General features: G+C 43.1%; 1 protein-coding gene across 1 annotated transcript in view; it reads left to right on the top strand.

The window, feature by feature from the left end:
- Positions 1–5,374: 5,374 nt before the first annotated feature.
- LOC144893360 (uncharacterized) overlaps positions 5,375–14,615 on the top strand; it is a 43,149-nt gene continuing 33,908 nt past the window's right edge. Inside the window, exons 1-2 of the mRNA XM_078783936.1 lie at positions 5,375–5,400; positions 11,319–11,889. Of these exons, the coding sequence (XP_078640062.1) occupies positions 11,330–11,889 (560 nt within the window). The 5' untranslated portion in view covers positions 5,375–5,400; positions 11,319–11,329. The remainder of the gene's footprint in view (positions 5,401–11,318; positions 11,890–14,615) is intronic.

Genomic DNA, 14,615 nt, shown 5'->3' with positions numbered 1-14,615 from the left:
TTCTATGCCCCTTGCATTTTACCCAATAATTACTATTATCAAATTATACTAATGTTGTTATTGTTGTTAATGTTATTCATATTAATGAATTATGCTTTGTTAATGTTGTCATTGTTTTTATTACCCTCGCCAGAGGAGAGGGTATTGCATTCGAGTCCGTTTGTCTGTCTGTCTGTTTGTTTGTCTGTTTGTCCGCTCAGAATAAATGTGATTTTCTCTGCAACCGTTGGTTCGATTGACAGGAAATTTTCACCATAGAATTGCAACTCCACCTGTTGAATTTTTTCATGATAATTATGTCATAGGTTTCGTGGTTTGGCCGCCATCTTGGAAAAATCAAAAAACTTTGCACCTCTATATCTCGGAAAGCGCTGAATAGAAAAAAATGAGACATGGCTCATTGTAAAGAACTCTCCATGGGGAATAAAATATGTTAATGATGATGTCATAGGTGCCTCCATTATGACGTCAAAATTCGACAAGTACAAAACTTCATCCAATCAAGATGAAATTTATTGAGCGCCATGTCAGCATAAACTGGTGGAGAAAAATAATAATGATGACGTCATCGGTCACGTGGTTCGGCTGACATCTTGGATAAACCGAAAAACTTTGCACCTCCATATCTCCAAAAGCGCTGAATAGAAAAAAATTGAGACATGGCTCATTGTAAAGAACTCTCCTTGGGGAATAAAATATGTTAATGATGATGTCATGGGTGCCTCCATTATGATGTCATAATTTGACAAGTACAAAACTAATCCGATCAAGATGAAATTTCTTGAGCATAATCTAGGAATAAATTAGTTTAGAAAAAAAAATGATGACGTCATTAGTCACGTGGTTCGGCCGCCGTATTTTTGTTTTAATACAAAAGCCTGAAAAAACCACTGAAAATACATCCTGGCGAGGGTTTGCAATCTCTGATTGCTCTTTTTCTTGTTTATCTTGTAATTGGAATACCATGCCATGGAGGCCCTATTAATCTGCTCTATCCACCTTAACATGGTGCGCGCGTTTAGAAACATTGGAATTTTCCGGATTATTTGTAGTTAATTATGAACTCAGGCTATCATGACGATCATTTTGGTGTATCACAATCCACATCAGAAAGCTCTAGTAGAACTCCACAAAAAAACTTGACACACACACACACACACACACACACACACACACACACACACACACACACACACACACACACACACACACACACACACACACACACACACACACACACACACCTCATCCATTCATAGTCGATTGAACTATATCCTTGAACATTGTGGAACATAAATCACATTCATAATACGTACTTCCGAGAACCTCCAGTTTATCAATACGTGGACATGTTCTATACCTATAGCGTGGTGTCTAAGGGAAATGAATAAGACTGCTTCAACAGCGCTAAACTTCCGGATGTATTTAACGATCTTTAAAAGCATGTGTTAAAATTGAAGTGCTGTATATCTATCTATAATTCCATTAATCTCTGTGTGTATGTGTGTATGTGTGTATGTGTGTATGTGTGTATGTGTGTATGTTTGTCTGTGACCGCTGTTTCTCGACAACCACGGGTCCGATATACTTTAAACTTGCCAGGTATATTGCTGGGGACCCGAGGATGTGCCTTTTCAAGGTTTCATATTAATCGGACAAGTAGTTACCGAGCTATGGCGATTTAGCCGTTCGCCGTTCGCTTTGGCGTTGCGAATGGACCAAACCATTTCATGTAAATAGAGGGGGGGGTTCTGTGGTCGTTGCGAATGGACCAAACCATTTGATGTAAATAGAGGGGGGGGGGATTGTCACCGTACTCGCAAGCCGTTCGCCGTTCGCTTTGGCGTTGCGAATGGACCAAACCATTTCATGTAAATAGAGGGGGGGGATATAATTTTAGATATATATATAGTACGGGCATATATATAGTACGGGCATGCCCTAGTATACTTAAACTGTGCGAGTATCGTGTTTCCGAACGATTTAATTTACTCTGTGACTGATTTGTTCTCCTTTGTGCTCATTCGCCCCTTGTAGACATTATGCCGAATTCCCTTGACAGTAAGTGGAAAAATAAACTTATGGAGGAGTTGGATGAAATAGAATTGATGAAGGAGCAACTTTCTGTGAACCTGTTGAAGTTCTTTCAATTTGTGAGTAATATTGTGGGAGAACTCAGGCTTCGGATGTTTGCAAAGTTATGTCATAATTTTGGTTTGTGTGATTATGTATTGTGAATGTTGGGGTTGGACATCATGCGCCTCCTCACTGTGCAGGTCAAAGTACAGACTCGCAAATATTAGTCAGCTATTTATTTAGTAGGAGCAAAGGTACCCGGCATTGCAGGATGACGCAGGCTTGCTTTGTGACGGGAATATTAAAAGAGGGGGAGAAAGAGAGAGGGGAGGAGGGTAGCAGAGAGAGCCGGGAGGAGGGTAGTGGGGAGAGAAGGGGAGAGAAGGAAGATTGAGTGAAGGGGAGAAGGGAGGAGAAATGGGTGGGGGAGAGAGAGGAAGGGGATGAGGGGTGAGTGAGGAGAGGAGGGGAATGGAAGGCAGCGTGAGTGAGGAGATATGTGCAATGGAAGGCAGCGTGAGTGTAGGGGAATGGAAGGTAGTGTGAGGGGAGGAGAAGGGAAGGCAGTGTGAGGAGATGGGAATTCAGTAGGGGGAGAAAGGGGAGGAAGGCAGCTGGAGGGGAGGGCAAGGGAAGCAAAGGCGGCATGAGGAGGGGAGGAGAAGCCAAGGCAGTGTGAGGAGAGGAGAGGGGAGGGGAAGTGACGGCAACATGAGGAGAGTGGAGGGGAAGCCAATTCAGTGTGAGGAGAGGGGAGGGGAAGCGAAGGCAGCGTTAGGAGAGGGGAGGGGAAGTGAAGGCAGCGTGAGGAGAGGGGAGGGGAAGTGAAGGCAGCGTGAGGAAAGGGGAGGGGAAGCGAAGGCAGCGTGTGGAGTTGTTAGGGCCCAAGGGGCACATACAATTATTATTTTGTGATTAATACTGTAGTACAGCACAGTAATGAGGTTTTATAAGCACCCCCCTTTTTTGTAATTGTACAATCAACAACTCCCTCTTTTTTGTAATGGTACAATCCACACTTTGAATCGCGAAGCAGGTAAAATGAAATGCGCCCTTAACTTCACGGACGTAAGAATAGCACTCAATGTTGAACATCAAAGTCAAAAGACAAATAAAAGGTAAGAGATAAAAGGTAAAGCAACTGAAAGGTAAGAGAAGGGTGAACAGTGGGGTGTTCCATTACCAAGCTGCTTGTTGTAGAGCGCTCGCCAAGTGGCTTAAGCACCTTTTGGTTCTTTGGCCAAGTGGCTTAACAAAAAGCTTTCTGGTTCTTTTTAATTGTTTTATGGAAATGCCCTTAATGTGTCTGTTGTCGTCTATATTAACGTTTCTATTAACGTTTTGTAATACTAATCATCGTTTTACTATTATTATTATTTAGATTATTATTTTACAATATGGTACTGCAATGTTAATATTATTATGCTATTATCATTACTCTTGTTATTACTTTCGCTATTTGAAGTGACCTGCGAAAAATTCCATGATAACGTGCAACGACGCTCAAGCTGCTACATATTTATACACCTTCCCAAGGTGGAAAACGGCATTAAAACATGGAAATTCCTCTGGATTTTTTGCAATCGAGTCTAAAACGAGTGATAATAGCATGGAGGGAGTCCTCTTAGTTGTGATACAATTGAAGGTTCTGAAGCATCACTCATAATACCCTCTCCCACCACCACCGGAAGCAGCGCCAGACGATACACGATACACGTTTACAAAGACAATATGCGTGGCTCTACCTTCGGAACTCCACATGAGGGGAGCATTTGAAGTCGCTACAACCTTTGCCTGACCTGTAAGCCCCCTTGGCAAGTTTAGTTGATTGAGATTGCATCATGATAAGTATCGACCGAATACATCGATGAAGATGTATCAAATAATTTGACACAAGTGTCCTCACGGGCCACCCAGGACTAGGTTTTGGTGGCCCGGCGGAGTTTTTGTTGGCATTCGGCACCGGGAACACCGCTTATTTCGAACCCTGCAGGTGGACAAAGAGGTTGTTGAATGTATGTATGAGATGGGTCATTTTCAGAGGAGTGGAGGACAGGGTTAATTGTGCCGATGTGGAAGGGGATGGGGCATGTTCAACATCCAGGAAAGTACAGGGGCATCACACTCCCTAGTCATGTCATGAAGGTGCTGGAGAGGGTTCTGGATGGGAGGATAAAGAAGAGTGTGGAGAAGGAGATCGGAGAAGAGCAGCATGGGTTTAGAAAAAGGTAGGGGAACGACAGATGGGATGTTTCCACTGAGACAGCTGGTGGAGAAGAGGTTGGAGGTGCAAGGTGAAATTGGCATTGGGATTTGTGGATCTGGAGAAGGCCTACAACACTATCCCAAGAGAGGTGATGGCGACACTGATATGGATGAGAGTCCCAGAGGCAAAAGTTAGGTTAGTGGAAGGGATGTACAAGGGAACGAAGGAAAGAATTTTGGTTGGTCCTGCGATGTCGGGTGAGGTCAATGTGAACATCAGTTTGAGGTAAGGAAGCATTCTCAGCCCACTTATGTGGAGCTGGTAAGCAGGAAGGTGAACATGAAAGATATTCTTGGGAGGATATGGTATCCTGGCGATCTGGTTGTTGTTGTGGTGGAGAGTGGGCAGAACATGCAGGAAGTACTGGGGGAGTGGAAGGTCGCATTTGAGAAACATTGGCTGAAATTGAGCATGAAAAAGACGGAGGTGATTTGTGTTGGGCAACAGAGAAAATAAATGAACGGAGAGATCGGTGACATCCAAACAGACCTTAAATATTGGTTGCCCAAACTAGGATGGGAGAAGAGTTGCAGCTGTTGGACAGGGTGGTGGCCTGGGGCGGGTTGTGGTGGGATGCAGGTATGGGCCAGGATGGTGCGAGGTGTGGGCACAAGACTCCTCGGTGTGTGTGGGAGGTGGGGATGTGTGAGGGGTGAATTTTAGTTTTACAATTTGACAGGCCTTTCCCCCACATACCAGTGGTGGTGCTGCACTCAAAGTGAAGATCTACATTCCTCCCTGCCCATGCTTCCCACTCATAGCTCAAACCCATTAGAACACCCAGATGACCATAATGAATGGTTTTGTTCATTTCCTCGTTTTTCAGAACTGTGCTCTATCTAGATTTGTTGTTTATATTATTTCCTTAAATATAAACAAAGAACTTTTAATCATGTTCATTTGTCTTTTCGCCTTTTAGCTAAAACGGGATGTGCTTGTGGTGCTTGATAAACACCAACCAAAATCCCATAAACATCTGGAAGGCATCACAGCAAGACTGGAGCAGCATTCTCGCACTCTGAGCTTCTTTTTGAACCTTTTGAACTCTTTCAGGAAAAGTGAGTCGATTCTAGATTGTTTTTTTATATATTTTTTTATTTAAAAAATTTTTTTTTTTAAAGGAATTGGTTGATTAGTTGTAGAACATAGTTAAAGGTAAAACTTATCTCAGAGGTGTAGTGTATGAGATGCACAATAAAACACATGAAGTGCTCAGCTGCTTACTTTCCCAAAATTTAAATTACCGGTACAAATTTGGTAATAATAAAAATTGTAGTGGCGTGTAATAATTTAAAAAATCATAATAATAATAATAATAATTGGCCCTTTTGTGTAATTGAATTTGTATACATAGCCCTTTTGTGTCTGGATACAAGGAGCTGAAAAATAAAATTGGAGGGATTTAAGTTGGAGGAAGGGAGGGTGTGGGCGTTATTAGGGGTGGAAAGGGTTGAAAGAGCAAACGGAGGTGCTGCTCATGAGGCATTCGATCTACAATGCACTTTTTAAAGAGCAATTCCAACTGCACAGCCATTCGTCACATACCTGTCTCTAGAGATCCATCATCATAGTTTTTTTATTTATTTATCATTTGGCGACCTCACCGGCGACACCTTCCATGACTGGTAATGGTCAAAGACGGGGACAAGCCCACATCATCATCATCATCATCAATATTGCTATGTTTGTAGGGGGTAGTGATAACTTAAAGCCAGGTAGATTTGCATTAATTAGCATGCACTATGTTGCGATACAGAAGAAGAACCACCATGTAATAAGTACTTGTTTAGCCGGGATGTCGTGTAAGGTGTATCTTCGTTCGCATCACGAGGGGTGGAGTCATGTTAATTAGTTTAGGGATTATGTTAATTAATTCCCTGTGTGTCGATGCCTCTGTAATTTATACTTTTGTTCCTTATGATACCGCACTAGACATTAGCCAAAATCGCCCATTAAACGATACTAATTAATCATAAAACTAACTGGAAACTCAGATCGAACAATACAGCTGGCGCCGCAGCCGCATCACCACAAGGACAGGCAGGCCGAGAGCCACGCCCAGAAGAGCGGTGATTGGGTGGGGGAAATTGATTGGCACATGCCCGGGTAACATGGGACTTGCTGATAGGAGCAGAGATGGACTACAAAGAGGTGGCACATGCTGATTGGTGAAGCCAGCACGGATGACGTCAGAGCGGCGTGTACAAGATAGTTGGAGCGGCGGACATTTTTCCTTCTCGTTCTGGACACCAATAGCGAAGGGTCGTTGTTGCCGCTCTTGCCCCTTCTGATTTGGACGCTGTCACGAGCGGTCGTGTTGGGAAATCTTGCTGGTGGTTGTGAGGAGGAAGAGCCGTCGGTTTTCCAAGCAAGAACAACGAGCGCTGCTTGCTCGCTGCAGCGTAACGAGGCAGGAGTGAGTGGACGCGCGGTGAGACCTCGCAGTGCGCAAACGAGCGTTGCTTGCTCGCTGCAGCATGACGAGGCCAGGAGTGAACGGACACGTGGTGAGGCCTAGCAGTGCGCGAGCGCATTTCCCCGCCAAGCCATCAGACGGGCCTGGACGATTCTTGACGAGATACCCCAGCCGATTTGAGTTGAGTCCCCTACATAAATGACACATAATTATTTTCCAGTTATTTTTACCTTTGTCTGTGTTTAGGTCGATTGTGGGGACGTCCCAATTTAGGAATTATAGTTTTATTTTGCCACGTTTTATTTTGTAACCTACATTTTCTAAAAAGCCGGTATTTATTTTTGTACATCATAAACTCGTTTTCGTCTGAGTTTATTTATTGCAGGTTTGAAAACTGCCCGTGGCATCCGTAAAGGTAAGCTCTTCATCTTCCCCCCCCCCCCCCCAGCACTTGCTCCCATGAGTATTCTCTGCTATATTTTTGAACTCAACGCTTCGGAGTGTTAAAGCTCGTTTGGTCCTCCGTGCTACCCTACGGCGTTCACCAAGGGTAGTCACACGACAATATCATCATTTTACGACCGTTTCAATGCTTGCATATGGAAAAGCCCACATGGCTTCACTTATCTCCATGGTTAGCCTTGGCTCGTGGAGTATCGAGGGCTTGGGAAGAGAAGGTAGCATAAAGGACAGTATCTCGCTGCATCCATCCTTTTCGACAATTTTTTTTTTTTTTTTTTTTTTGGGATACTGAATCGAGGCTCGTGAAAGAGCTAACATTTATCACACAAACAAATCAAAAATACAAACAAAATATATAAAAAGAGGGAGCGATAGACGAGATGGGGAGAGAAGGGGAAGCACACAAACACAACATTTGAGAGCAGGGTTATCGGGAGATGTGTGGGAGGGCTTGCAGTAAAGAAGTTGGTATTTCAAAAAAGTGGATTTGGGGTGAAATTCAGACCACTGAATTCAGACCAAAATTCACCCCAAATCCACTTTTTTGAAATACCAACTTCTGTCCTGGAAATCCTTGGTGTCCTTGTGTTTTATACTTCTCCCCCCCACCCCCTTCCCACCCCTCCTCCCCCCAAGCCCTCTCCCTCCCACACATCTCCCTGCTCTCAAATGTTATGTTTGTGTGCTTCCCCTTCTCTCCCCATCTTGTCTTCCGCTCCCTCTTTTTATATATTTTGTTTGTCTGGTTGATTTGTTTGTGAAATAAATGTTAGCTCTTTCACGAGCCTCGATTCAGTCGGTGTACAAAAAAAAAAAAAAAAAAATTAGCGGGCGTAGAAAGATCAAGGTTTTGGATGGGGGAAGATAAGAGATGGTGGTGATTATAGAGGTTATAATTGCAGGTTATAGAGGGATAACAAAGGAGCTTCGAGGCAACCATTACTCTGCAGATGACGATCCTGGTTTGCAAGTGCAAAGAAATCCCTTCACACACACACAAACTCGAGAGTCCGCCATACTTCTAATATCATGCAGATGCTTGTGTACAACCTGAAAATCTGCAAACCCAGCCACTACGAGCCAAAGGAATTTTTTTTGCATACAAAGTCCATGCTCGTGGAAGAGCTAGAGCACTGAATGGATCAGGACACATCAGAATAAGAGGAACAGTAAAAAGAGAGCGCTAAGCTAGGCTTTTATGGTGGTGTATTCTTCACGAATCGATGAGAAGCGTTGTATTATTTCAGAAACATTTCTTAATTTTAATGTTATCGTAATAATAATAGTGTAACGTTAATAATAATCATCAATTCGTAACATTTGTTATGTGGGCGTATAAACGTATAAACTAACGTGAGACGTATAAACAGCACGTTTTTTCTGATGGACCTGGTGTTGGTTATGGATGAGTTGGTTATGTTTTCACCCCTGACTGAAAGTGGGCTTAGGTTATGTTTTCGCTCCTGGCTGAAGGTGGGCAGAGGTTATGTTTTCACCCCTGTCTGAAGGTGGGCAGAGGTTATGTTTTCACCTCTGTATGAAGGTGGGCGGAGGTTATGTTTTCACTCCTGTCTGAAGGTGGGCGGAGGTTATGTTTTCACTCCTGTCTGAAGGTGGGCAGAGGTTTTGTTTTTACCCCTGTCTGAAGGTTGGCAGAGGTTATGTTTTCACTCATGTCTGAAGGTGGGCAGAGGTTATGTTTTCACCCCTGTCTGAAGGTTGGCAGAGGTTATGTTTTCACTCCTGTCTGAAGGTGGGCAGAGGTTATGTTTTCACCCCTGTCTGAAGGTTGTCAGAGGTTATGTTTTCACCCCTATCTGAAGGTGGGCAGAGGTTTTGTTTTCACTCCTGTCTGAAGGTGGGCAGAGGTTATGTTTTCACCCCTATCTGAAGGTTGGCAGAGGTTATGTTTTCACCCCTATCTGAAGGTGGGCTCAGGTTATGTTTTCACCCCTGTCTGAAGGTGGGCGGAGGTTGTTTTCATTCCTGTCTGAAGGTGGGCAGAGGTTTTGTTTTCACCCCTGTCTGAAGGTGGGCAGAGGTTATGTTTTCACCCCGATCTTAAGGTGGGCTCGGGTTATGTTTTAACCCCTATCTGAAGGTGGGCCCAGGTTATGTTTTCACTCCTGTCTGAAGGTGGGCGGAGGTTATGTTTTCACTCCTGTCTGAAGGTGGGCAGAGGTTATGTTTTCACCCCTGTCTGAAGGTTGGCAGAGGCTATGTTTTCACTCCTGTCTGAAGGTGTTCTCAGGTTATGTTTTCACCCCTGTCTGAAGGTGGGCTCAGGTTATGCTTTCACCCCTGTCTGTATGTCTGTTTGTCTGTCTGTGAACTGGATATTTCAAGAAGTTGTGGACGGACTTGGACGAAACTTGTTGGACAGGTTGGGTGTGTGACAAGACCAATCAATTCGATTTTGGTGAAGTTTTGAATCCGGATTCGAGTTTTTAATTTATTTATTTATTTGTTTGAAGTGATTCTTCATCATTGAGTAAATGGGGCCAAAAACCTATACACTGAATGAATGAATGAATGATAATTTTGAGGCCATTTTCCCCGTTAGAGTGGGGGTTAGCCTTGCGGCCCCATGACAATCATGGTTCCCTGTTTGAGGCAATGTTTTTATGGCCTGATGCCCATCCTGACGCCAACCGTTAGTCGCCTCTTACGATGCGCAGGGATACGCTGTACCTATTCTAAATCGGGGTACACACCGGGATCATTCATCCCAGCAAGCTGGTACTCAAATTTGCCGACCTCAGAAGGATGACAGGCTGAGTCAACCCCCCTGGTGTTAATTTAGCGATCGACCGGGATTCAAACCCAGGATCCTAGGATCCCAAGCCGGCACCCTAACCGCTAAGCCAACACCAGACTATAGCACATTATTTCCAAACTTTGTGTACGAGTTATGACAAAACTAGGTGGACAGGTTGGTTAGGTGACGAGAACATGCAGATTAGATTTTGGTTCAGGTCCGCATCCAGATCCGGCCTATCAGTGGGATACAAAACATAAACTGGTCAGCCTGGCGGAGGTATGCACTCTACCGAGTGACGTTCTAGTTGTCACTTTTGTTCACCATTATAAATGAGAACAAACTTGATATATTTTGCAAAAAAAAACAAAAAGACATAGCATCTGATCCCTTGTAACATAAAACGAATTCGGAATTGTTTTTTGTTGAATAGGTGTGTGTATTAGTGAAATTAACGCTGGGTTATTAGCATTAAACAAAATATTCCTGGAATAAAAAAAAAATGCAAATATTGACTGTCAATAGATTGTATCACTTTAGTGTAACATATAGAAGTTATGTTGAACTACTGTCAGTGAAACAACTTGTTTAATGCTAGTACATTAAAAAGGAGATAATTATGAGGGGGTTTGATTGGTGTTTAAGTTAATTAAGGGTATGGAAGGAATAAGTGAGGAGTCTTTTCAGCAGAATGGACAGTGATAGGATCATGGGCCACTGCTTGAAAGTGAAGAAAAGGAGAGTTAAGACTGTAGTGGGGCAACGGTCTTTCACTCAGAGTGGATGATGCATGGAATGTTCTCCCTGGCAAGTTAGTATCAGCATAAACAGTAGATTTGGTTTAAACTGGAATTAGATAGATACCCAGAAGCATTGGAGACTGAGGAATACATGCACATTTGCAGGAATGGTATGTGTCTTGGTTATGGATCTGTGATTGTGTGCATGTGTAGTGATTGTGACGTCTGTGAGAGGGTCTTGTTAAAAGGTGAATGTCCTGCTACCTGTGTTCATGCCTAAACTCTACAACTCGCTTCACTCCCTCTCCACCCAAAATAAATAATAGAAACCCTGGGGAAGTCTCCCCACCCCACTGTTGTGCCCTTCCTCACCCCCTGGTCCGTTCCAGTGATATTAATTTGATGAACTGATAGATTTAATGAATGTACATTGATGGGCCAAATAGCCTCTTCCTGTGTCCAAGTTCCTTGTGTATTCTTGTGTGTAATTGATTTTTCTCGTTCACATTTTGATAGTATTGCATGTAATTGCCATGAAGTTAATAATTTACATTTGTATGAATTTTTTTTTTTTGCATAATTGCCGTTATTTGATGCTAGGTTGTTCAGTGATGCCGAATGAAGAAGTAGAAGTAGAAGAAGAAGAAGAAGAGCGCGCTGTAGAAATCTCTGGTTTGAGGGATTTGCAAGCCAATCCAGGACCAATAGTTTCTTGCAATGCTGCTTTGTATTCTGCTGAAGACGATTCAAAGAAGAAAAATAAATTTACTTTTTCTCCCCAAGCTAATCTTGCTCAATGCCTCGACTCCACCAGCAAGCTTGAAAGCACGATGCATGGTTTGCATGAAAATTCTGTGAAGGACCAAAATGATGTCCATTCATTGATGGATATTGAAAACATTAGTCAGATCAAGTCACCTGAGCGCAGGAAAACAAGCCTGGACTTGCCTCCAGTTGAAGAGGACACCAAAGTTCTGTGGAGTCCGTCCCTGACTGAGACTGAGGAAAGCAAGCTTTTTGCTTGCAATCCCTCGAGTCTGATTATCCCTGAACTGCCTGTGAAGGACCACATGGAGATGGAGACGACTGTGACGCACGTTGTTAGTCCAACGTGTTTTTACCTTCAGCCGCTCTCGTGCATTGAACTTTACGAAATGATGTCAGCCTTCAAGTGAGTGCACTTTGACTTTTTTCTTTTCTTTTTGCCTTTTTCGTGTGCAACTTCATGCCATGGACAAGTAGTGCATGTAGGCCCTCATCTTCTTCAAGCCATATGTTGCTGTAGTAATGCCAGGTCGTGTGAGTGATTGTGGATGACATTGTATAACTATCATTTGTAACCTGCAGAGTTATTGAAATCGAGAGTCCTGTGCATCAAACAATTGCTTATCCTGTTAATGACAGTGCTGCACTGCATGGTCTTGTGGGTTGCTACAAAATATGTGATGCTTTTGGCGGTTGGGGAGGGGGGGTGGGTATTGTTTCCCAGAGCATCAGTGTGTCAATGCATCAGAGGGGTGGGGAGGGAGGGTGTCAGTGCCGCAATCACGTGACTTCAAATACATGGGGCAGCCATCTTGGATTTCCCTTCACCACGACAGGACGGGTCAATTTATAACGACTTTGCTTTCGGTTGAATTCGTCCAAAAATGGCAGATGTGTTGTTTAAATCATTAATTTGAAGCGATGAGAGGGCATTTCCGAAAAGGAGAACATAGGAAGCTCAACTAGAAGTTTGTAAAATTTGGATGGAGCTGAGGAGCAACACTGTCTCATTGACTGAGCTGTCGGATGTCACCGATTAGTCATTAAAAAACTATTTGCAGAAAGAAAGCTGATCGAAAGTTTTTAAATGCAACATTTCTCTCGGTCACAGTGACACTTCTTTTTCGGATGGAGGCTGAGGAGGGGGTAAGGTGTCAAAAAACTGCCATAAAAGAGTGACATGTTGTGTGTACAGCCCTAAAGGCCGAGCCAGTGCTTTACAACCCTCTGGAGTGCTGCTTCATGGCAGATTGCAATAATATCACCTACAGATTCAAGTAGTGTTGTTTAAATAAACTAACACCTGCTGGCCTGGCCATATAACATCGTACCGTGTTAGATAGCCAGCTGGTGTTATTTTCTTAAAATATTGAAGAAATTTCGCCAAGAGGCTGGGGCAAAAATGTCACAGCTCTTGCACCTTCTTGCATGTGATGATCATAACTGCAAAGTTTGGTGAATTTCAGCCCAACTTTTGAGGAGGAGATGGCGTGACAGACGGACGGACGGATGGACAGACAGACGGAACTGAGTATAATATCTCCCGGCTTTATTTCAAAACAGTGTGGGGACAACTATTTTTCATAAACTTTATTGCTCTATGACATTTGTTACACAGATTGCAGTGTGCATCATCTCCCAATTGAAAGACAGCATCACACTGTATTATGAACCTGCGTAAACCATTGTTCATCCATGGTTTATCATGTATCCAACAATTGAATGATATTAAATCAAAATGCTATTTGTACTCGGTGTTAATGAGCTGAGAAAATTGTTGAGCCATACCAGTGGGATTGTCACTCTGCCTCAGTTGGTTAGTTCAGTCCATTGTCTATTGAGTCTCCACTTTATAGTCCAATCAAAGTAGCTCATTTTTTCATGTTCTCGGAAAAAATTGCAACAGAATTTATTTTACCACAATGCTTTTCTATAAGGTCCCTAGAACAACAAATTCACTAAAAGTCCCAAGGAATCCTTGCAAGGGACATATGCGTGGCGTTGGCGTTGACATGGACATGGCGTCATGGCGTTGACATGGACATGGCCCAAGGGACATGGCGTTGCGAATGGACCAAAACATTTCATGAACCAAACCATTTCATGTAAATAGAGGGGGGGGATTGTCACCGTACTCGCACCCACGTACCCACGTACCCACGTACGGGCATTGCACCCACGTACGGGCATGCCCTAGTATGCTAAATTTGCAGAAATCCAATATGGTGGCCAAAATCCCAGATTTTCATATACCTTTGCATCTACCCTCATATAGTAAGTCAATGATAATTAATTTTTTTCTAAAAGTAGTTTTCTGAAATAAAAACATCAGGAGACAATATGAAGTGGAAATAATTAATATACCTACATTTGTTGTGCTTTTTCAGTCACATATGCAAGTGGCGATACTGTGAAAATAGGCAATTAAGGGGTAGGGTTGAGCACAAGTGCGACCTCAAACTGGTATCAGCATATAACACTCAGTTAGACATTTAGTAAGGCGACAGGTGTTCTAAATACAGCAGTTTTTAAATTTGGTTCATATCTCTTATATTTACTGAGCAATTGCATTTTGTACACTGTCGTTCACTGGTGAAAGTTCCGATATTCAGCATTTTCATAGCAGAGATCTACCTACATAACAGACACTGTATAATAAGTTTGTGCACTTGTTGCAGATGTTAGACTGGTCAGTATCCAGACAATTGGTCTTCTATCAGATACCTCCTCATGATTGACCTGGACCCAAATGACCTATCCTGTATCAATTCCACCCTCAATACTCTGATGGACCAACAACAAGAGAATGCTGCACACATGAGATGCACAATGACGCCAGGTGTTGCAGTTCATTTTTCTGGTGACATGGTTATTCAGTCCAAGAAAGATGATATCCTGAAGAATCAGCAAAACAAAGAACGATTTATTCATCTTCTCAGTGACAAGCTGGAGCATGCTGGGTGCCGCACTGACCATGCCAAACATGATGCTGATCTTATTGTGGAAACAGCTATAGCTTCAGCAAAGGTCAAAACCACTATTCCAAGAGGGGACGACACAAATGCACTCGTTTTCCTACTTTTATGGTGCCAAAATTGGATCTCACGACCTGTTCATATCAGAGCGCAAACA

Source organism: Myxine glutinosa, chromosome 8 (genome assembly GCF_964187855.1).
Source record: "Myxine glutinosa chromosome 8, kmMyxGlut1.1, whole genome shotgun sequence".
Lineage (NCBI taxonomy): Eukaryota > Metazoa > Chordata > Myxini > Myxiniformes > Myxinidae > Myxine > Myxine glutinosa.
Note: the sequence above shows the minus strand (reverse complement) of the source record. Positions and strands in the feature narration are given on the sequence as shown.